This window comes from Oncorhynchus keta, unplaced genomic scaffold (genome assembly GCF_023373465.1).
Source record: "Oncorhynchus keta strain PuntledgeMale-10-30-2019 unplaced genomic scaffold, Oket_V2 Un_contig_19696_pilon_pilon, whole genome shotgun sequence".
Lineage (NCBI taxonomy): Eukaryota > Metazoa > Chordata > Actinopteri > Salmoniformes > Salmonidae > Oncorhynchus > Oncorhynchus keta.
This window is the reverse complement of record NW_026281612.1, coordinates 87,618-111,416: the sequence shown is the minus strand read 5'-3', so window position 1 is coordinate 111,416 and position 23,799 is coordinate 87,618. Positions and strand designations below refer to the sequence as shown.

At 45.6% G+C, this 23,799-nt stretch overlaps 2 protein-coding genes across 4 annotated transcripts; both read right to left on the bottom strand.

Annotated features, from left to right (window-relative positions):
• Positions 1–6,866: 6,866 nt before the first annotated feature.
• On the bottom strand, positions 6,867–15,358 carry LOC127920510 (39S ribosomal protein L46, mitochondrial-like; the record flags this gene model as incomplete). The annotated part of the gene is given in 5 exon segments (XM_052504571.1): positions 6,867–6,939; positions 6,941–6,971; positions 7,329–7,499; positions 15,228–15,235; positions 15,351–15,358. Coding segments are annotated over 5 exon segments (291 nt in total), but the record flags the coding sequence as incomplete, so codon positions are not given.
• On the bottom strand, positions 8,030–10,300 carry LOC127920508 (putative mediator of RNA polymerase II transcription subunit 26). Of its 3 annotated transcripts, XM_052504570.1 has the most exons (5): positions 10,085–10,300; positions 9,517–9,732; positions 9,057–9,164; positions 8,809–8,880; positions 8,030–8,106 (listed from the first exon to the last, which is right to left on the bottom strand). In XM_052504570.1, exons 1-5 carry the CDS (start codon positions 10,280–10,282, stop codon positions 8,053–8,055), a joined length of 648 nt encoding a protein of 215 aa, XP_052360530.1. In that variant the 5' UTR covers positions 10,283–10,300; the 3' UTR covers positions 8,030–8,052. The 3 variants fall into 3 exon arrangements, 1 of the variants encoding a protein (XP_052360530.1); XR_008106445.1 differs by lacking the exons at positions 8,030–8,106; positions 8,809–8,880; positions 9,057–9,164 and adding an exon at positions 8,904–8,951 and having other exon boundaries at positions 9,481–9,624; XR_008106444.1 differs by lacking the exons at positions 8,030–8,106; positions 8,809–8,880; positions 9,057–9,164; positions 10,085–10,300 and adding an exon at positions 8,904–8,951 and having other exon boundaries at positions 9,481–9,624; positions 9,661–9,836.
• Positions 15,359–23,799: the final 8,441 nt, after the last annotated feature.

Here is a 23,799-nt window from a genome sequence, read left to right as displayed (position 1 = left end):
ACCCCATAATGTTAAACACCCCATAATGTTAAACACCCCATAATGTTAAACACCCATAATGTTAAACACCCAATAATGTTAAACACCCCATAATGTTAAACACCACCCCATAATGTTAAACACCCCATAATGTTAAACACCCCATAATGTTAAACACCCCATAATGTTAAACACCCCATAATGTTAAACACCCCATAATGTTAAACACCCCATAATGTTAAACACCCCATAATGTTAAACACCCCATAATGTTAAACACCCCATAATGTTAAACACCACCCCATAATGTTAAACACCCCATAATGTTAAACACCCCATAATGTTAAACATCCCATAATGTTAAACACCCCATAATGTTAAACACCCCATAATGTTAAACACCCCATAATGTTAAACACCACCCCATAATGTTAAACACCACCCCATAATGTTAAACACCCCATAATGTTAAACACCCCATAATGTTAAACAATAGATCTTGCGTGGAGCCCCAGATCGAGGAGATTATCAGTGGTCTTGTATGTCTTCCATTTCCTAATAATTTGCTCCCACAGTTGATTTCTTCAAACCAAGCTGCTTACCTATTGCAGATTCAATCTTCCCAGCCTGGATGCAGGTCTACAATTTTGTTTCTGGTGTCCTTTGATAGCTCTTTGGTCTTGGCCATAGTGGAGTTTGGAGTGTGACTGTTTGAGGTTGTGGACAGGTGTCTTTTATACTGATAACAAGTTCAAACAGGTGCCATTAATACAGGTAACGAGTGGAGTACAGAGGAGCCTCTTAAAGAAGAAGTTACAGGTCTGTGAGAGCCAGAAATCTTGCTTGTTTGTAGGTGACCAAATACTTATTTTCCACCATAATTTTCAAATAAATTCATTAAAAATCCTACAATGTGATTTTCTGGATTTTTTTTCTCTCATTTTGTCTGTCATAGTTGAAGTTGAAGTGTACCTATGATGAGAATTACAGGCCTCTCATCTTTTTAAGTGGGAGAACTTGCACAATTGGTGGCTGACTAAATACTTTTTTGCCCCACTGTACATGTATTGTGTAACATGAAGTGCTATGAGTGCCATCTGATGAAGATCATCAAAGGTTAGTGATTCATTTTAACTCTATTTCTGCTTTTTGTGACTCCTCTCTTTGGCTGGAAAAAATGGCTGTGTTTTTCTGTGACTAGGTGCTGACCGAACATAATCGCATGGTGTGCTTTCATCGTAAAGCCTTTTTGAAATCAGACACTGTGGCTGGATTAACAAGAAGAGTATCTTTAAAATGGTGTATGATACTTGTATGTTTGAGGAATTTTAACTATGAGATTTCTGTTGTTTGAATTTGGCGTCCCTGCACTTTCACTGGCTGTTGTCATATCGACCCCGTTAACGGGATTTCAGCCGGAGGAAGTTGTTTAAAGACATTAGAAGAAGACAAATGTATGTTACCAATTGAACAACATCTACTGCATTGTAAACCAATGTTAAAGATTACATAGCTGGGCATATATAGATGAGGGCCCAGGATGGACAGAACCAGTGGATCTCTCTCTCTCTCATCCCCTGGCTCAGCACTGAATTATGAATTAACAGCCCCTGTTTATGAGGTGAGAGGTCATTTAAATTTAATTTGGAAAGGGATTGTGTTAGGAGTGTCTTGCTCAGCAACCTCACAACAACTAATATCTCCTTCGGGTCATATGTAAACACTATAATATACAAGTAAATAAAGATGGATCCATGCACTCTACCTCCTTCTGGTAATAGCACTAAGTATGAATACCAAACGGCACCCTATTCCCTGTATAGTGCACTACTTTAGACCAGGGTCCATTGGGTAGTAGTGCACTATATAGGGACTAGGAGTGCCGTTTTGGATGCACACCTATGAGATGTTAAGAGGTCTACTCAGTACCATCGTTGACAGAGAGAGAGATAATATTGGGAAGCATTAACTAAGGAAAGCCCTTGGAAGAAGTGCTTACAGTGGAGTTTTAGAAACAGACTGTTTACATCTGCTTGCATAACTATGGTTCTGCAGCTTTCGAAAAGTGGAGTTGGGCATACAAGGGTAGTTAGGATGTATAATAATTTAGGTTAGGGTAGTTATGGTATATCATCATTTAGTTAGGATGTATAATAATTTAGGGTTAGGTAGTTAGGGTATATAATAATTTAGTTAGGGGTAGTTCTGAGTTCTGTCCTACTATCCAGGTCTGTACCCAAACAATTTGAACTTCTACTTTAAAAATCCACCTCTCCAAAAAAACAAGTCTCTCTCCGTTGCTGCTTGCTATAGACCACTCTCTGCCCCCAGCTGTGCTCTGGACACCATATGTGAACTGATTGCCCCCATCTATCTTCAGAGCTCGTGCTGCTAGGCGGCCTAAACTGGAACATGCTTAACACCCCAGCCATCCTACAATCTAAACTTGATGCCCTCAATCTCACTCAAATTATCAATGAACCTACCAGGTACAACCCCAAAGCCTTAAACACGGGCACCCTCATAGATATCATCCTAACCAACTTGCCCTCTAAATAAACCTTTGCTATTTTCAACCAAGATCTCAGCGATCACTGCCTCATTGCCTGCATCCGTAATGGGTCAGCGGTCAAACGACCTCCACTCATCACTGTCAAACGCTCACTGAAACACTTCAGCGAGCAGGCCTTTCTAATCGACCTGGCCGGGTATCCTGGAAGGATATTGATCTCATCCCGTCAGTAGAGGATGCCTGGTTATTTTTTTTTTTAAATGCCTTCCTAACCATCTTAAATAAACATGCCCCTTTCAAGAAATTTAGAACCAGGAACAAATATAGCCCTTGGTTCTCCCCAGACCTGACTGCCCTTAACCAACATAAAAACATCCTATGGCGTTCTGCATTAGCACCAAACAGCCTTTTCAGGGTAGCTAGAAACCAATATACACAGGCAGTTAGGAAAGCAAAGGCTAGCTTTTTCAAGCAGATATTTGTATCCTGTAGCTCTAACTCCAACATGTTCTGGGACACTGTAAAGTCCATGGAGAATAAGAGCACCTCCTCCCAGCTGCCCACTGCACTGAAGATAGGAAACACTGTCACCACAGATAAATCCACTAAACCAGATCAGAGGCAGTAGATTACCAGGGATGTCCTCTGTTTAGTGAGTCCTCCAGATCAGAGGCAGTAGGGATGACCAGGGATGTTCTCTGTTTAGTGAGTCCTCCCAGATCAGAGGCAGTAGATTACCAGGGATGTCCTCTGTTTAGTGAGTCCTCCAGATCAGAGGCAGTAGGGATGACCAGGGATGTTCTCTGTTTAGTGAGTCCTCCAGATCAGAGGCAGTAGGGATGACCAGGGATGTTCTCTGTTTAGTGAGTCCTCCAGATCAGAGGCAGTAGATTACCAGGGATGTTCTCTGTTTAGTGAGTCCTCCAGATCAGAGGCAGTAGATTACCAGGGATGTTCTCTGTTTAGTGAGTCCTCCAGATCAGAGGCAGTAGATTACCAGGGATGTTCTCTGTTTAGTGAGTCCTCCAGATCAGAGGCAGTAGGGATGACCAGGGATGTTCTCTGTTTAGTGAGTCCTCCCAGATCAGAGGCAGTAGGGATGACTCAGGGATGTTCTCTGTTTAGTGAGTCCTCCATATCAGAGGCAGTAAAGGGATGACCAAGGATGTTTTCTGTTTAGTGAGTCCTCCAGATCAGAGGCAGTAGGGATGACCAGGGATGTTCTCTGATTAGTGAGTCCTCAGATCAGAGGCAGTAGGGATGACCAGGGATGTTCTCTGTTTAGTGAGTCCTCAGATCAGAGGCAGTAGGGATGACCAGGGATGTTCTCTGTTTAGTGAGTCCTCAGATCAGAGGCAGTAGGGATGACCAGGGATCGATCCAGACCAGAGGCAGTAGGGATGACCAGGGATGTTCTCTGTTTAGTGAGTCCTCCAGATCAGAGGCAGTAGGGGCGACCACGTTATCTTGATAAGTGTGTGAATTGGACCATTTTCCTGTCCTGCTAAACATTCAAAATGTAACAAGTACTTTTAGGTGTCAGGGAAAATGTATATTATTTTCTTTAGCAAGATAGTGAAGTAAAAGTCAAAAATATAAATATTAAACTAAAGTACAGATACCCTTAAAAAACTACTTAAGTAGAACTTTAAAGCATTTTTACTGAAGTACTTTACACCAGTGAAAAGGGGATATTTCTAGCGTTAGTGAAAGGACAGTTGAATCTGAGAGGGTCAATGTGCATCACTATGTTCTCAGGGCCTAATATACAGTTGTGTCTAACAGATGTGAGAGTGACAAACATATTAATCTTCAAAGTTTGCTGCTTCAGTGTCTTTAGATAATATTGTCAGACGTTACTATGGAATACTGAAGTATAATTACAAGCATTTCATAAGTGTCAAAGGCTTTTATTGACAATTACATTTAGTTGATGCAAACAGTCAATATTTGCAGTGTTGACCCTTGTTTTTCAAGACCTCTGCAATCTGCCCTGGCATGCTGTCAATTAACTTCTGGGCCACATCCTGACTGATGGTAGCCCATTCTTTCATAATCAATGCTTGGGAGTTTGTCAGAATTTGTGCGTTTTTGTTTGTCCACCCATTTCTTGAGGATTGACCACAAATTCTCAATGGGATTAAGGTCTGGGGAGTTTCTTGGCCATGGACCCAAAATATCGATGTTTATTCCCGAACCACTTAGTTATCACTTTGCCTTATGGCAAGGTGCTCCATCACACTGGAAAGACATTGTTCGTCACCAAACTGTTCCTGGATGGTTTGGGAGAAGTTGCTCTCGGGGATGTGTAGGTACCATTCTTTATTCATGGGTGTAAGGGGTGCCTACTGGCGGCCTACTGGCGGCCTACTGGCGGCCTACTGGCGGCAGAGAAGTCAGGCGCAGTTTATTCATAAAAACCATCGGAAACAGAACAATTAATAAATGGACAGAACCCGTCGCCAGAATCACAACCACTTACATAATAAACAGATGAGGACATGGGGGAACAGAGGGTTAAATACACAACACGTAATGATGGAATTGAAACCAGGTGTGTGGGAAGACAAGACAAAACAAATGGAAAATGAAAAGTGGATCGATGATGGCTAGAAGACGGGTGACGCCGACCGCCCGAACGCCGCCCGAACAAGGAGAGGAACCAGCTTCAGCGGAAGTCGTGATAATGGCTCATGCTAGAAAAGACATGGTTAGTCACCAAACTGTTCTGGATGGTTGGGAGAAGTTGCTCTCAGAGGATGTGTAGGTACCATTCTTTATTCATGGCTGTGTTCTTAGGCAAAATTGTGAGTGAGCCCACTCCCTTGGCTGAGAAGCAACCCCACACATGAATGTTCTCAGGATGCTTTACTGTTGGCATGACACAGGACTGATGGTAGCGATCACCTTGTCTTCTCTGGACAAGCTTTTATTCTGGATGCCCCAAACAATCGGAAAGGGGATTCATCAGAAAATTACTTTACCCCAGTCATCAGCAGTCCAATCCCCTGAATATCAGTCTGTCCCTGATGTTTTTCCTGGAGAGAGTGGCTTCTTTGCTGCCATTCTGACACCAGGCCATCCTCCAAAGTCTTCACCTCACTGTCCATGCAGATGCACTCACACCTGCCTGCTGCCATTCCCTGAGCAAGCTCTGTACTGGTGGTGTCACAATCCTGCAGCTGAATCAACTTTAGGAGACGGTCCTGGCACTTGCTGGACTTTCTTGGGCGCCCTGAAGCCTTTTTCACAACAACTGAACCGCTCTCGCTGAAGTTCTTGATGATCCGATAAATGGTTGATTTAGGTGAAATCTTCTCAAATTCTCAACTTTTGGCCACGACTGTAGAGACGCTCTGGCTGACCAGTCTCTGGCTCACTACTGCCATCTAGTGGACAGGACAATACACTGTTCTGACTGTTCCTGTCTCTTTGCCATCCAGCCTCTCCCGTCTCACTAGTGGAGGACAGGACAATGCATCTAGTGGACAGGACAATACACTGTTCTGACCAGCCTCTCCTGTCTCACTACTGCCATCTAGTGGACAGGACAATACACTGTTCTGACCAGCCTCTCCCTTTCTGCCATCTCACTACTGCCATCTCCTGTCTCACTACTGTGGACAGGACAATACACTGTTCTGACCAGCCTCTCCCGCCATCTCAGAACTACTGCCATCTAGTGGAGGACAGGAAAATACACTGTTTGCATAGAACAACACACAGGCAAAGAGACTGGCTTTCTATCCTCTGGGATAGGCCCACAGACAACACTGAATGGTTTATATGTTGGAACAAATGAGAAACTTTAATCATCTTATACCAACTGGACAGGAGAAAACAACAGTTGCTGTGACAGAAATATGACTTCAGGACGTTTCTAAAAAGACATCTGTAACCTCTCATCACATCTTCTCCATCAGCTCTCATCCGCTCCGTCACAGGTTGAGTATGAAGCGGTCAACCTCCTCCATCAGCTCTCATCCGCTCCGTCACAGGTTGAGTATGATGCGGTCAACCTCCTCCATCAGCTCTCATCCGCTCCGTCACAGGTTGAGTATGAGCGGTCAACCTCCTCCAAGTAAGGTGCCTTCAGGTATTCCTGCAGTTCTCCAGTCTTCTTCACCCACAGGAAAGGTTCTTTCTGATTGGCTGAACCAGCCCTTCAGGACAGGAAAGGTTCTTTCTGATTGGCTGAACCAACCCGCAGACAGGAAAGGTTCTGATTTTTCTGATTGGCTGAACCAGCGGACAGGAAAGGTTCTTTCTGATTGGCTGAACCCGCAGACAGGAAGGTTCTTTCTGATTGGCTGAACCGCAGACAGGAAAGGTTCTTTCTGACTGGCTGAACCAGCGGACAGGAGAGCTTTGAAAAGAAGACCTTGGCTCCCACGCAGCGCTCTGTCCGGACCTCTTTGGGGAATGTGTACCTGTACACTCCACAGGGTGTTGCCAAGGAACGTAGCCTTGAAATCAGCCTCTGGAACCAAGAACAAACGTGGCGTTAGAACGGAGAACACAGAATTTAGAGTCTTTACTGATGTACTAGTGCAGTGTTCAGGTGAAGGACTCTATCCAAGATACAGAACTAGAATAGTTAGATATAGAGCCCTGATCAAGAACATTGCATAGATCTCCTGCTCAAGCACGTGCCGTGTAGATATTTCTGGAACCTTCCAGAGTCAGCACTAGAAAAGGTGTTGGAAACCTGATGGAAATGTCTGACAGAGGAAACACTGCATCCCCCAAATTGTCCCCCTAATTCAGAGCACTACTTTTGACCAGGGCCTGTAAAGTAGTGCACTAGATAGGGCTCCAGTACCACCACACAGCTGACCTGGCAGGCTGCTGAGGCCTCTCTCTGCTGTCTGTCGGAGAGTCTCCCCTGCCTCCCACTGGGCCTGAGGGAGCAGCCAGATGGTCTCTTTACCGACAGTCTGCTGGACCAGCAGGACCAGGCTGTCTCCTAGACACCTCTCCACTGAGCCCAGTGGTGTCCCACCTACATCTGAAACACAGAGTTACAGGTCAGTTTGACAGTCTGCTGGACCAGCAGGACCAGGCTGTCTCCACCTGTTGGTCATGAAGCATTTCACTGTTAGTCTCCACCTATTGGTTGTGAAGCATTTCACTGTTAGTCTCCACCTATTGGTTGTGAAGCATTTCACTGTTAGTCTCCACCTGTTGGTCATGAAGCATTTCACTGTTAGTCTACACCTGTTGGTCATGAAGCATTTCACTGTTAGTCTCCACCTGTTGGTCATGAAGCATTTCACTGTTAGTCTCCACCTGTTGGTCATGAAGCATTTCACTGTTAGTCTCCACCTGTTGGTCATGAAGCATTTCACTGTTAGTCTCCACCTGTTGGTCATGAAGCATTTCACTATTAGTCTCCACCTGTTGTTCATGAAGCATTTCACTGTTAGTCTCCACCTGTTGTTTATGAAGCATGTCACTGTTAGTCTCCACCTGTTGGTCATGAAGCATTTCACTGTTAGTCTCCACCTGTTGTTTATGAAGCATTTCACTGTTAGTCTCCCACCTGATGGTCATGAAGCATTTCACTGGTTAGTAACCACCTGTTGGTCATGAAGCATTTCACTGTTAGTCTCCACCTGTTGGTCATGAAGCATTTCACTGTTGGTCTCCACCTGTTGTTCATGAAGCATTTCACTGTTAGTCTCCACCTGTTGGTCATGAAGCATTTCACTGTTAGTCTCCACCTGTTGTTTTATGAAGCATTTCACTGTTAGTCTCCACCTGTTGGTCATGAAGCATTTCACTGTTAGTCTCCACCTGTTGGTCATGAAGCATTTCACTGGGTTAGTTTCTGTTAGATCCACCTGTTGGTCATGAAGCATTTCACTGTTAGTCTCCACCTGTTGGTCATGAAGCATTTCACTGTTAGTCTCCACCTGTTGGTCATGAAGCATTTCACTGTTAGTCTCCACCTGTTGGTCATGAAGCCATTTGCTGTTGTCTTGTTGGTCATGAAGCATTTCACTGTTAGTCTCCACCTGTAAAGCACCTGTCTGTTTATGAAGCATTTCACTGTTAGTCTCCACCTGTTGCTCATGAAGCATTTCACTGTTAGTCTCCACCTGTTGGTCATGAAGCATTTCACTGTTAGTCTCCACCTGTTGGTCATGAAGCATTTCACTGTTAGTCTCCACCTGTTGTTCATGAAGCATGTCACTGTTAGTCTCCACCTGTTGTTCATGAAGCATGTCACTGTTAGTCTCCACCTGTTGGTCATGAAGCATTTCACTGTTAGTCTCCACCTGTTGGTCATGAAGCATTTCACTGTTAGTCTCCACCTGTTGTTTATGAAGCATTTCACTGTTAGTCTCCACCTGTTGTTCATGAAGCATTTCACTGTTAGTCTCCACCTGTTGGTCATGACATTTCACTGGTTAGTCTCCACCTGTTGGTCATGAAGCATGTCACTGTTAGTCTCCACCTGTTGGTCATGAAGCATTTCACTGTTAGTCTCCTGTTGTTTATGAAGCATTTCACTGTTAGTCTCCACCTGTTGGTCATGAAGCATTTCACTGTTAGTCTCCACCTGTTGTTCATGAAGCATTTCACTGTTAGTCTCCACCTGTTGTTCATGAAGCATTTCACTGTTAGTCTCCACCTGTTGTTCATGAAGCATTTCACTGTTAGTCTCCACCTATTGGTCATGAAGCATTTCACTGTTAGTCTCCACCTGTTGTTCATGAAGCATGTCACTGTTAGTCTCCACCTGTTGTTCATGAGCATTTCACTGTTAGTCTCCACCTGTTGGTCATGAAGCATTTCACTGTTAGTCTCCACCTGTTGGTCATGAAGCATTTCACTGTTAGTCTCCACCTGTTGTTCATGAAGCATTTCACTGTTAGTCTCCACCTGTTGTTCATGAAGCATGTCACTGTTAGTCTCCACCTGTTGTTCATGAAGCATTTCACTGTTAGTCTCACCTGTTGGTCATGAAGCATTTCACTCTCCACCTGTTGGTCATGAAGCATTTCACTGTTAGTCTCCACCTGTTGTTTATGAAGCATTTCACTGTTAGTCTCCACCTGTTGTTCATGAAGCATTTCACTGTTAGTCTCCACCTGTTGTTCATGAAGCATTTCACTGTTAGTCTCCACCTGTTGTTTATGAAGCATTTCACTGTTAGTCTCCACCTGTTGTTCATGAAGCATTTCACTGTTAGTCTCCACCTGTTGTTCATGAAGCATTTCACTGTTAGTCTCCACCTGTTGGTCATGAAGCATTTCACTGTTAGTCTCCACCTGTTGTTCATGAAGCATTTCACTGTTAGTCTCCACCTGTTGGTCATGAAGCATTTCACTGTTAGTCTCCACCTGTTGGTTATGAAGCATTTCACTGTTAGTCTCCACCTGTTGGTCATGAAGCATTTCACTGTTAGTCTACACCTGTTGCTTATGAAGTTTCACTGTTAGTCTCCACCTGATGAAGCATTTCACTGTTAGTCTCCACCTGTTGTTCATGAAGCATTTCACTGTTAGTCTCCACCTGTTGTTCATGAAGCATTTCACTGTTAGTCTCCACCTGTTGTTCATGAAGCATGTCACTGTTAGTCTCCACCTGTTGTTCATGAAGCATTTCACTGTTAGTCTCCACCTGTTGGTCATGAAGCATTTCACTGTTAGTCTCCACCTGTTGGTCATGAAGCATTTCACTGTTAGTCTCCACCTGTTGGTCATGAAGCATTTCACTGTTAGTCTCCACCTGTTGGTCATGAAGCATTTCACTGTTAGTCTCCACCTGTTGGTCATGAAGCATGTCACTGTTAGTCTCCACCTGTTGTTTATGAAGCATTTCAATGTTAGTCTCCACCTGTTGGTCATGAAGCATGTCACTGGTAGTCTCCACCTGTTGTCATGAAGCATGTCACTGTTAGTCTCCACCTGTTGTTTATGAAGCATTTCACTGTTAGTCTACTACACCTGTTGGTCATGAAGCATTTCACTGGTTAGTCTCCACCTGTTGGTCATGAAGCATTTCACTGTTAGTCTCCACCTGTTGGTCATGAAGCATTTCACTGTTAGTCTCCACCTGTTGGTCATGAAGCATTTCACTGTTAGTCTCCACCTGTTGTTCATGAAGCATGTCACTGTTAGTCTCCACCTGTTGGTCATGAAGCATGTCACTGTTAGTGCCACCTGTTGTTTATGAAGCATTTCACTGTTAGTCTCCACCTGTTGGTCATGAAGCATTTCACTGTTACCAATAACATTTCATTTATTACCTTTGATTTGTTCTAATGTTTTGAAGCATTTCGTTAGTCAGTGCATAGGCATTTCAGGGTGCCACCTGAAGGACATGAAGCATTTCTGACTCCACCTCTGTCTCTGAAGATGCAGGTTGGAAGTGTTCATGAAGTTTCTGTTCCCAGGTGTCATGAAGCTCCTGGTCTCCACCTGCGGTGATGGTCTCCTGGTCTCCACCTGTTGGTCATGAAGCATTTCACTCCTCACCTCATGAAGCATTTCACTGTTGTCTGCCTGTTTACGAGTCATGTTAGTCGTTGGTCATGAAGCATTTCACTGGTTAAATTTCTCTGTTCACTGTTAGTCCGACAGCAAGCTTCTCTCCAGCTCCACCTGGGTTTATGGATATCACAGAGTCCCACGTCAGAAGCATTTCACTGGGTCTCCACCTATTGTCTAGAAGATATCATTTGTTAGTCTCCACCTGTTGGTCATGAAGCCTACTCTCAACCCCTAGGATATCACAGACACGTCACCCTCTCAACCTGTTGGTCATAGGATTTCACTGGTTAGTCCCTCCTCATGAAGCATTTCACTGTTAGTCTCACAGAGAAGTCCGTCACTGTTAGCCCACTATGGCATTTCACAGAGACCCTCTCATTGTTCGAAGATTTCACTGTTAGTCTCCTCTCATGAAGCATGTCACTGGATATCACAGTTGGTCATGAAGCCACTGTTAGTCTCAACCTGTATGGATTTCACTGTTAGTCTCCACCTGTTGGTCATGAAGCATGTCACTGTTAGTCCCCTAGAAGCATTTCACTGTTAGTCGTCCACCCTTGTTCATCATTCCTGTTAGTCTCCACTTGTTACATGAAGCATGTCACTGTTAGTCTCCACCCCTAGAAGCATTTCACTGTTAGACCCATCATTTCACTGTTACCCCCTGTTGCTTGCGCAGAAGATATCACAGTTAGTCTCACCTGTCTCATGAAGTATACTGATATCACAGGGAAGCATTTTACCCTTAGTCTCAACCCCATGAAGCATTTCACAGTTAGTCGTCACCTCTTGTTCATGAAGCATTTCACTAGGATATCAGAGAGACCTCACCCTCTCATTTTTTTTTTTTTTTTTTTTTATTTCATATCCACTAGTTGGAGAACCTCTCAACTGCCCTGGCCAAGATAAGCATAGCAGTGTGAACAGACAAACTCAACCCACATGGAGTAAACAATTAGCAAGTCAATAAATACAGAGAAAAAAATGGGCAGTCTATATACAATGTGTAAAGGCATGAGGATATAATACACAGATTAACACTGGAGTGATAAATGATCAGATCATTCCTAGGATATCAAAAGAGCAGAAAAGTAAAATAAATAAAAACAGTATAAAAACAGTATGGAATGAGGTAGGTGAAAAAGGGTGAGCTATTTACCTAGGATATCACGCAGCGACCCTCTCATAGCCCTGATGTTTGATATCAGGGAGATAAAAGAACTTCAGCCTCCCAGTCCAGGCAGCAGAGTACTGGAATGAAAGGCCCTCTCAGGTGTTGGCTTTAGGGATGATCAGTGAGACCCTGCTGGAGCCCCTAGGATGGGTGTTGCCATCACCAGTGAACTGAGATAAGGCGGAGCTTTACCTCCCTTGTAAATGACCTGAGCCTTGGTCTCACAGAGGAGGCTATGCCCAGAGCATACAAGCTCCTGGTGATAAGGTGCTTTACAGATGGCACGTCACACTCATCCAGTTTGCTGAGGATATTAACCATTTTGTAGATGACCTCTCCGAAGTCGAGGATATCGCAGAGGCCGTCTTACTCTAATTCCTGGGAGGATTTGCTGCAATAGAACGTCACACTCATTTGATTTTTGAGGAGATGTTTGATGAGTCTGAAGGAGAGTTTGCAGTCTAGCCAGACCCTAGGATACTTATAGATGTCCCTCTCAGCCCCCAGGGTGGGATATCGCAGAGGCAGCGACGTTGGAAAAGCTCCCAACCCCGTTTAAGAGCAGTATCACAGGGACGTCACCCTCTCAACCTCTAGGATATCACAGTGTCCAATGACCCTCTCAGAATGGTGTCCCTAGAGATATCAGGGAATCAGAGACCCTCTCATTGATCCCTAGAGAAAAGAGTCACAGAGACCCTCTCACTCCCATAGGATATCACAGAGACCGTCACCCTCTGGAGCCCACTAGGATATCAAAGAGAACCAGGCACCCTCATCAAAACCCCTAGTCTGATAAGAATCTGAGAGACCCTCTCAACCCCTAGGATATCAGAAGACGGCTGCACAGTACTGTCTTTTATCGATGGCGGTTATGATATCATTTAGAGACGTGCACCCTCTCAACCAGATTGCCTAGGAGAAGGCACATTCGAGATGGTCACCCTCTCCAAGACCTTAGGATATCACAGAGACTATAGCAGTTTGGGTCTCTCCTCCTTGAAGGGGGGATACTCACAGCTTTCAACCTGGGGATCTCAACGATATGAAAGAGAGGTTGAACAGGCTGGATATCACAGAGATAGTCACCCTCTCAGATTCTCGATATCAGCAGAGACGTCAGGTTTTGCCTCTTCAACCCCTAGGATGTCAAGGAGAAGGAGAGGCTTTGGGTGACCCTCTCAACCCCTAGGATATCACAGAAGGCGTCACCCTCTCAGAAGTGCTTAGGATATCACAGATTTATCGGTCAGACCGTGTTTCCTAGCCTCAGTGCAGTGGGCAGCTGGGAGGAGGTGCTCTCTCCATGGACCCAGTGTCCTAGGATATCACAGGATGGCGAAGAAGCTGGCCTTAGCTTTCCTGACTGACTCAGCCTCTAACAGGATATCACGGGGGCTAGATGCTCTCAGTCCCCACAGGATGTTTTTGTGCTGCAGAGAGTCGTCACCAAGGGCTGTATCTGTTCCTGCATTTTTTGAACGGAGCATCATCCAAAATGGTGAGGAAGTTACGAATGACCAGGCTCTCAACTGACCCCTTCCAGGATATCACAGGGCCAGGCCGTCACCCTCTCAGTAGCTTTTAGGATATCACAGGATGAGGGGTCACCCTCTCAGCCCTAGGCAGTGATCGCTGAGATCCTCTCAAGACAGCGGAGGATATTTGGAGGGCAGTTGGTCAGGATGACGTCTACCCTCTCAGCCTCTAGGATATCACAGATTGACTGCCTGTTAAGCTCAACCCTAGGATAAACCGCAGAGATGGGGGGCGTCAATTCACAAATGGTGTCCAGGCCCTAGGATATCACAGGGGTCGTCACCCAGTGAGAGACTTGTTTCTGGAGAGATAATTTTCAAAATTAGTAGTTCAAACTGTTTGGGTATCACCCTCTCATTACTTTAGGATATCTCTGCAGAGACCCTCCGCCCCCCTTGGCATCCATCTTGACGTGAAGATGACCCTCTCTGAACCCCTGAGCCAGATATCACAGAGACATCAGGTTAGCAGAGTCAAAGCCAAACTAGGATATTCTGATGTTGACATGCATAAAACCAAGACTTTCGATCCAGAAGTCAACAAATAGGGTATCTGGGGACATGCAGGGCCTGGGTTTACTCCACATCAACCCCAGAGGATATCACAGAGGGTCACCCTCTCAAAACCCCTAGGATGTCACAGGATAAGAGCAGTCACCCATGGTAGAACCCTTCAGGATGTCAGACAGGGGTATGGTGTCACCCTAAGCTCCAGGCACTGGGTGATGATGAGAGAGGTTGTATCACATGCTGGTTGTAATGGGTGAGGTCACCGCTCTCATGGGGGTGGGACAAAAGGATAACAGGGGTATGCAGAGTGGATCTAGGGGCTCCATTGTGAACTCAATGATAACTAACCCCTAGGATATCACATTTGGGAGAGACACCCTCTCAATCACAGGTGTTGAAATTGGAAAGTCACAGAGGCGAGCGCTAGCACAAAAACAGCAGGCAAAAAGGCGTGACTAGGCCTGGGTAGACAGATAAAACAAACAAGCAGAATGGAGTACCGTCTCCAGCCCAGCTATGTAGATATCAGTGTCCAGGGGGAAGCATGTCACTGTTAGTCTCCACCTGTAGGTCATGAAGCATGTCACTGTTAGTCTCCACCTGTTGGTCATGAAGCATTTCACTGTTAGTCTCCACCTGTTGGTCATGAAGCATTTCACTGTTAGTCTCCACCTGTTGGTCATGAAGCATGTCACTGAGTCTCCCTGTTGGTCATGAAGCATTTCACTGTTAGTCCCACCTGTTGGTCATGAAGCATGTCACTGTTAGTCTCCACCTGTTGGTCATGAAGCATGTCACTGTTATCACCTAGGTCATGAAGCATTTCACTCTCCACCTGTTGGTTATGAAGCATTTCACTGGTTAGTCTCCACCTATTGGTCATGAAGCATTTCACTGAGCACCTGTGACCAAAGCACGTGACAAATGTGATTTATTATTTGAGATTTGTTCAATGTTTTGTCAGTCAGTGCATAGGATAGGGTGCCATGAAGGACAACCTCTCTGACTCCTACCTCTGTCTCTGAGGCATTTCACAGGTTGAGTCTGTTCCCAGGTGTCCTTGGTCCTGAGCGGTGATGGTCTCCTGGGCCGTAGTCCGCCTCCTCCTCATCTGAATCGTAGTTGTCTGTGTTTACACAGTCATATTCTGAGTCCTCAAGGAGCCTCTGTTCATGATCCGACAGCAAGCTTCTCTCCAGCTCCATCTGGGATTAGGATATCCAGAGACGTCAGTACTGGGATTAGGATATCAGGACGTCACCCTACCCCTAGGATATCACAGAGAGTCAGGTCTGGGATTAGGATATCACAGAGACCCTTCTGGGATTAGGATATCACAGGACCTGAGTACTCTCATTAGGATATCACAGAGACGCCCCCCGCCTTAGGATATCACTCCATCTGGGATTAGGATATCACAGAGAGACGTCACCCTCTCAACCCCTAGGATCCTCACAGAGACGTCACCCTCTCAACCCCTAGGATATCACAGAGACGCAAGCTTCTCTCACAGAGACGCTCCATCTGGGATTAGGATATCACAGAGACCCTACTCAACCCCTAGGATATCACAGAGACGTCACCCTCTCAATTAGGATATCACAGAGACGTCACCTCTCAACCCCTAGGAGACCCTCTCAACCCCTAGGATATCACAGAGACCCTCTCAACCCCTAGGATATCACAGAGACGTCACCCTCTCAACCCCTAGGATATCACAGAGACCCCCTCTCAACCCCTAGGATATCACAGAGACGTCAGTCTCAACCCCTAGGATATCACAGAGACCCTCTCATTCTCTAGGATATCACAGAGACCCTCTCAACCCCTAGGATATCACAGAGACGTCCTCTCAACCCCTAGGATATCACAGAGACCCCCTCTCAACCCCTAGGATATCACAGAGACGTCAGTACTCTCAACCCTAGGATATCACAGAGACGCCACCCTCTCAACCCCTAGGATATCACAGAGACCCCTCCCAACCCCTAGGATATCACAGAGACCCACCCTCTCAATTAGGATATCACAGAGACGTCACCCTCTCATTAGGATATCACAGAGACGTCACCCTCTCAACCCCTAGGATATCACAGAGACCCTCTCAACCCCTAGGATATCACAGAGACGTCACCCTCTCAACCCCTAGGATATCACAGAGACGTCACCCTCTCAACCCCTAGGATATCACAGAGACGTCACCCTCTCACAGGGACGTCAGTCTAGGATATCACAGAGACGCACCCTCTCAACCCCTAGGATATCACAGAGACCCCCTCTCAACCCCTAGGATATCACAGAGACCCTCTCAACCCCTAGGATATCACAGAGACGTCAGCCTCTCAACCCCTAGGATATCACAGAGACGTCACCCTCTCAACCCCTAGGATATCACAGAGACGTCCCCTCTCAACCCCTAGGATATCAGAGAGACGCCACCCTCTCAACCCCTAGGATATCACAGAGACGTCACCCTCTCAACCCCTAGGATATCACAGAGACGCCACCCCTCCCAACCCCTAGGATATCACAGAGACCCTCTCAACCCCTAGGATATCACAGAGACCCCTCTCAACCCCTAGGATATCACAGACGTCACCCTCTCAACCCCTAGGATATCACAGGGACGTCACCCTCTCAACCCCTAGGATATCACAGAGACGTCACCCTCTCAACCCCCTAGGATATCACAGAGGCGTCACCCTCTCAGCCCCTAGGATATCACAGAGACGTCAGCCTCTCAACCCCTAGGATACACAGAGACCCTCTCAACCCCTAGGATATCACAGAGACGTCACCTCTCAACCCCTAATATCACAGAGACCACCCTCTCAGCCCCTAGGATATCGCAGAGACGTCACCCTCTCAACCCTAGGATATCACAGAGACCCTCTCAACCCCTAGGATATCACAGAGACCCTCTCAACCCCTAGGATATCACAGAGACCACCCTCTCAACCCCTAGGATATCACAGACGTCACCCTCCCAGCCCCTAGGATATCACAGAGACGTCACCCTCTCAACCCTAGGATATCACAGAGACCCTCTCAACCCCTAGGATATCACAGAGACGTCACCCTCTCAGCCCTAGGATATCACAGACCCCTCTCCAACCCCTAGGATATCACAGAGACGTCACCCTCTCAACCCCTAGGATATCAACATCAGAGACGTCTCAACCCCTAGGATATCACAGAGACCCACCCTCTCAACCCCTAGGATATCACAGAGACGTCACCCTCTCAACCCTAGGATATCACAGAGACGTCACCCTCTCAACCCCTAGGATATCACAGAGATGTCAACAGGATATCACTCACCCTCAACCCTAGGATATCACAGAGACGTCACCCTCTCAACCCCTAGGATATCACAGAGACGTCACCCTCTCAACCCCTAGGATATCACAGAGACGTCACCCTCTCATTCCTAGGATATCACAGAGACGTCACCCTCTCAGCCCCTAGGATATCACAGAGACGTCACCTCTCTACCCCTAGGATATCACAGAGACGTCACCCTCTCAACCCCTAGGATATCACAGAGACGTCACCCTCTCAACCCCTAGGATATCACAGAGACGTCACCCTCTCAACCTCCTAGGATATCACAGAGACGTCACCCTCTCTAGCCCCTAGGATATCGCAGAGACGTCACCCTCTCAACCCCTAGGATATCACAGACACCAACATCACTAGACACCTCCTCAACCCCTAGGATATCACAGACACCACCCTCTCAACCCAACATAGGATATCACTAGACACCTAGACGCTCACCCTCTCAACCCTAGATATCACAGGGACACACCCTCTCAACAATATCACTAGACATCACTAGACACCACCCTCACTAGACACCAACATCACTAGACACCAACATCACTAGACACCTAGCCTACAGCTAGACACCAACATCACTAGACACCTAGCCTATCACTAGACACCAACATCACTAGACACCTAGCCTACAGCTAGACACCAACATCACTAGACACCAACATCACTAGACACCAACATCACTAGACACCAGCCTGACACATCACAAACCCATCCTAGACAACAAGTAGCCTAATGCCAGTAGGCCTATAGTTGACTCTTTTGGCTCAAGCATTTGCATAGGCCTACCATTTTAGGTTCATGTGGCGATGAGGACTGTTTTTTAATTAAATGTTAGTCCTGAACTAGTCTTGGAAGTATTGGTTGAATATGTGTTAGTGCAAGGCTTGAACCAAAGACCTCACTGGCCTGCACACCACTTCATCCACGGTCACAAACCATCTCAGACTAGTGTGCCTGTAGCTCAGTTGGTAGAGCATGGCGCTCACTAACGCCAGGGTAGTCAGGTTCGATCCCAACCACCCATACCACCCCTACTGTGACAGCAGCTCACTAATATTGTGTATACTAGAGGTCAGGCCCTTGACACTAGTGTATCACCATGAGACACCAACATCAATATAGTGTATACCAGAGATCACTGGGACACCAACATCACTAGAGGTCACTTTCAACTTCTCAGTCATAAGAGGTCAGGCATCACTAACACCAAGTGTATAAGAGGTCACTGGGCTAACAGTGTATAGGTCAGGCTGGGCTAATATAGTGTATCAAGAGGTCACCCTGGGCCTAATATATGTATAAGAGGTAGGCTGGGCCGTACATAGTATATAAGAGGTTCAGGCTCAACCTAGGATATAGTGATAATTTAGGTCAGGCTAATATAGTATAAGAGGCAGGCTGGGCCTTATTAATAGGTATACAGAGGTCATGTGGCCTACATATAGTGTATCAGAGGTCAGGCTGGGCCTACAATATAGTGAATAAAGGTCAGGCTGGGCCTATTTAACTATAGTCTTCAGAGGTCAGATCTTTACATTATAGTGAATAAGAGGTCAGGCTGGGCCTAATATAGTTGTATAAGAGACCTGCATTGGCCTAATATAGTGAATAAGAGGTCAGGCTGGGCCTAGGATAGTGTACAGAGGTCAGCAAACCTATATAGTGAATAAGAGGTCAGGCTGGGCCTGTAGTCCTTCTGTAGAGCATGGCGCTTGTAACGCCAGGGTAGTGGGTTCGATTCCCTAGGACCACCCATACGTAGAATGTATGCACACATGACTGTAAGTCGCTTTGGATAAAAGCGTCTGCTAAATGGCATATATTATTATTATTATTATATATTACTAGTGACTACAGCCATTGACAAGTGAATGGAAACGCATTTATTTACCTGATGCATGAGCTCGGCGAATTGGTCTTCGATCGGGTTCCGCTCCTGTGATATGACAGGCAGCCTCTGGAGACACACCGCCCCGTACAGCTTCCATGGCGACGCGACGCTTTCCGTTTTACTTCCGGTCTGAGTCGCAGCTCGACAAGCGGAACCGAGAGAAATTTGACGAACTCCTGTATGTTTTAGCCCCGTCCGTCTGACGTTTGTAATAAATTGCCATAAAGGGCGATTCGCCATTCTCGAGCAGGGCGCTGCCATCTTGATTCTCCAGTTTCCACCCACAATCCTCTGCGAAGAAGGGAGAGATTATGCTATAAGGAAAAAGGGGTAGAGGAAATGAAGATAAAATGTCGTTTGAAATGTAAAAATATATAACATTGAGATCATTCATTGAAACATATTTTTTTTATTGATCTTAGATACATTTAGTGTAGAAATAAAAAAAAGTGTATGCATAATATTTTAGAACAAAATATTTTCTAATCATTTGCTCCCCCACATTATTAATAATGTACTATTCCAGGAAACGCGTCATACTAAATGGCTCGTCGCTAGTTACTACAATCACAAAGTCAAAACACCGTCTATTTCTACAATATACCTTCTTAAAATATGTTTTTAAACCTAGCCACACTGCTAACCGTATGCCTATCCTAACCTTGAATTAAGACAAAAAAACACATTTACGTTGTCATGAATCTTTACGATATAGCCCATTTTGACTTTGTGACTGTGCTGTCTATTGGAAACCTCCTCAATGTCACACATGTTGTTGTGTAACGCAAGTTGACTTGTTGGTTTCTAGTAGCTAAATCATATTAGCTAATCATGTATAAGTTAAACTGTATATTATCTAAGTCTGTCAGGAGTGCCTGCCAACAGGTTGCTGGTTCCGTCAATGCAGGAGGCGCAATGTAAGTATCTCGTTTTTTTTATACGAAATCCCATGCATGCAATTGACAGATAGATAGATATTATTTTATGACGCTAGTTGTAGTCTAGTACTTTAAACTAGACAAAGACCTTTTTACCGATTTAAGTATACTGCCAGTTTGCTACATTTCATTCAACCTATCAGCTACCTTGTTATCTATCTATACCAAACAAAATTATAAACGCAACATGATTTTACTGAGTTACAGTTCATATAAGGAAAATAGTTAATTGGAACACATGAACTATTCCCTAATCTACCAGGGCAGGGGTGCAGCCATTTATTCATTTTTAAATAAATTGGTTGTGCAGTGCAATCACGCTCCTGTGATGGCAATTACACTGTCCTGTCCCATCTGGACAAGAGGACTATCCATGTAAGAATGCTGTTCTTTGACTATAGCTCAGCATTCAACACATTCAGTACCCTCCAAGCTAATCGTTAGGCTCCAGGCCCTGGGTCTGAACCCCGCCCTGTGCAACTGGGGCCTGGACTTCCCATGACGGGCCACCCTTAGGTGGCGGAGTTAGGAAACTCCACCTTCAATTCGCTGATCCTCAACACAGGGGCCCCACAAGGGTGGGTGCTCAGCCCCCTCCTGTACTCCCTGTTCACCCATGACTGTGTGGCCACGCCTCCAACTCAAAAAGCTTCGTGATATGCCACACCTGTCAGGTGGATTATCTTGGCAAAGAAGAAATGCTCACTAACAGGGATGTAAAAACAAATGTGCTTTTTCTGGGATTGTTTATTTCAGCTTCACTTGTGGTGTTTCTATTCCTGTTCACTAGATGATCTGGGCAGTTACTAGACTGTCTCAACATGAACCGGTTGATTTATCAACACTTGTGGTGTTTCTATTCCTGTTCACTAGATGATCTGGGCAGTTACTAGACTGTCTCAACATGAACCAGTTGATTTATCAACACTTGTGGTGTTTCTATTCACTAGATGATCTGGGCAGTTACTAGACTGTCTCAACATGAACCAGTTGATTTATCAACACTTGTGGTGTTTCTATTCCTGTTCACTAGATGATCTGGGCAGTTACTATTTATCAACACTATTCCTGACTGTCTCAAGACATGAACCAGTTGATTTATCAACACTTGTGGTGTTTCTATTCCTGTTCACTAGATGATCTGGGCAGTTACTAGACTGTCTCAACATGAACCAGTTGATTTATCAACACTTGTGGTGTTTCTATTCCTGTTCACTAGATGATCTGGGCAGTTACTAGACTGTCTCAACATGAACCAGTTGATTTATCAACACTTGTGGTGTTTCTATTCCTGTTCACTAGATGATCTGGGCAGTTACTAGACTGTCTCAACATGAACCAGTTGATTTATCAACACTTGTGTTGATTTATCAACACTTGTTTCTATTCCTGTTCACTAGATGATCTGGGCAGTTACTAGACTGTCTCAACATGAACCAGTTGATTTATCAACACTATTCCTGTTAGCCAGATGTCTGGAACCAGCGGTCTGCAGAGAGCCAGTGTGCTGATTTTTATTCTCTGTTATAGATGTGGAACCAGCGGTCTGCAGAGAGCAGTGTCCTCCAGTGCTGTCAGGTTGCAAGAGTCTCAACAGATGAACCAGTTGTCTCAGCCACACCTGGGAATATATCCAAAGACTTCAGTTAACACTAGCTCTGACTAGGTGGCACTGCCTTACTCTCTCAGTTCTCCTACAGCTCTCAGCCAATCGCTTCGCTCACAACAGGCTCATGTGAGCTTACAATCCCAACTCTGTGTCATCAGTTACGAGAAACAATCCTTCAAAATAAAACAATAGTCCATTTTGCCCAGATCCATCCAGCAAAACTATAATTCAGCTCCAGTTCCTGAGTGTTTCTGACACACAGGTGTACAGATGCATTCTAGAGGGTAATTAACACAGGTAAACAAGCAATGAACCACGGAGATATGGCCTTGTGGGAACACTAACCCTATAAAGATGTGTTGTAATTTTAACCTTTTAGTTAAAAAAACTAAGATTTCTCTCTGATTTGAAAGATAAGGTCCATATGACTCCAAAACCGCTACTGCAAGCGTGTCTGTTAATGTTCAGAGTCGTACAGAAGACACCTTTACCCAATGACTTATTGGGTATCTGGGGTATTTAATAGGATCCCTGTATATCAGTACCCACACAATATCCAGGTCAAATAGGGAGAGGTGTTTTCTGTTCACTAGGATTTTAATAGGATCCCTGTATATCAGTACCCACACAATATCCAGGTCACTAAATGAGGGAGAGACTGTTGTGAGGAAGATGAGGTGAACCAGTTTTATCAACACTATTCCTGTTCAGATGAGGGCAGTTACTAGACTGTCTGAGGTGTTGTGAGGAGAGGTGTTGTGAGGAGAGAGTGAGTGTGAGGTGTTGACAGGAGACTAGAGGTGTTGTCTCAACATGAACCAGTTGTGAGGAGAGGTGAGGTGTTGTGAGGAGAGGTGAGGTGTTGTGAGGAGAGGTGAGGTGTTGTGAGGAGAGGTGAGGTGTTGTGAGGAGAGGTGAGGTGTTGTGAGGAGAGGTGAGGTGTTGTGAGGAGAGAGGACCAGGTGTTGTGAGGAGAGGTGAGGTGTTGTGAGGAGAGGTGAGGTGTTGTGAGGAGAGGTGAGGTGTTGAGAGGAGAGGTGAGGTGTTGTGAGGTGTTGTGAGGAGAGGAGAGGTGAGGTGTTGTGAGGAGAGGTGAGGTGTTGAGGTGAGGTGTTGTGAGGTGTTGTGAGGAGAGGTGTTGTGTTGTGAGGAGAGGTGAGGAGGTGAGGTGTTGTGAGGAGAGGTGAGGTGTTGTGAGGAGAGTGAGGTGTTGGAGGAGTTGAGGTAGAGGTGTCTCAGGAGAGGTGAGGTGTTGTGAGGAGAGTGAGGTGTTGTGAGGAGAGGTGAGGTGTTGTGAGGTGTTGTGAGGAGAGGCGTTGTGAGGTGTTGCTTTAGGATTTTAAACCCGGTTTGCTGTTCACTTGAGCGATCTCAGATGGGTCAGCTCAATGCAATCATGCCTCTGGATGTAATACTGTACACTTTGTCTGGTTGGGTAAGTTGTTCTGGACCTGGTGAAAAGACCCTGGTGGCATGTCTGGTTGGGTAAGTGTGTTCTGGACCTGGGGACTGTGAAAAGACCCCTGGTGGCATGTCTGGTTGGGTAAGTGTGTTCTGGACCTGGGGACTGTGAAAAGACCCTGGTTGGCAACACTGTTCTGGACCTGGGGACTGTGAAAAGACCCCTGGTGGCATGTCTGGTTGGGTAAGTTGTTCTGGACCTGGGGACTGTGAAAAGACCCTGGTGGCATGTCTGGTTGGGTAAGTGTGTTCTGGACCTGAGGACTGTGAAAAGACCCCTGGTGGCATGTCTGGTTGGGTAAGTGTGTTCTGGACCTGGGGACTGTGAAAAAGACCCCTGGGGC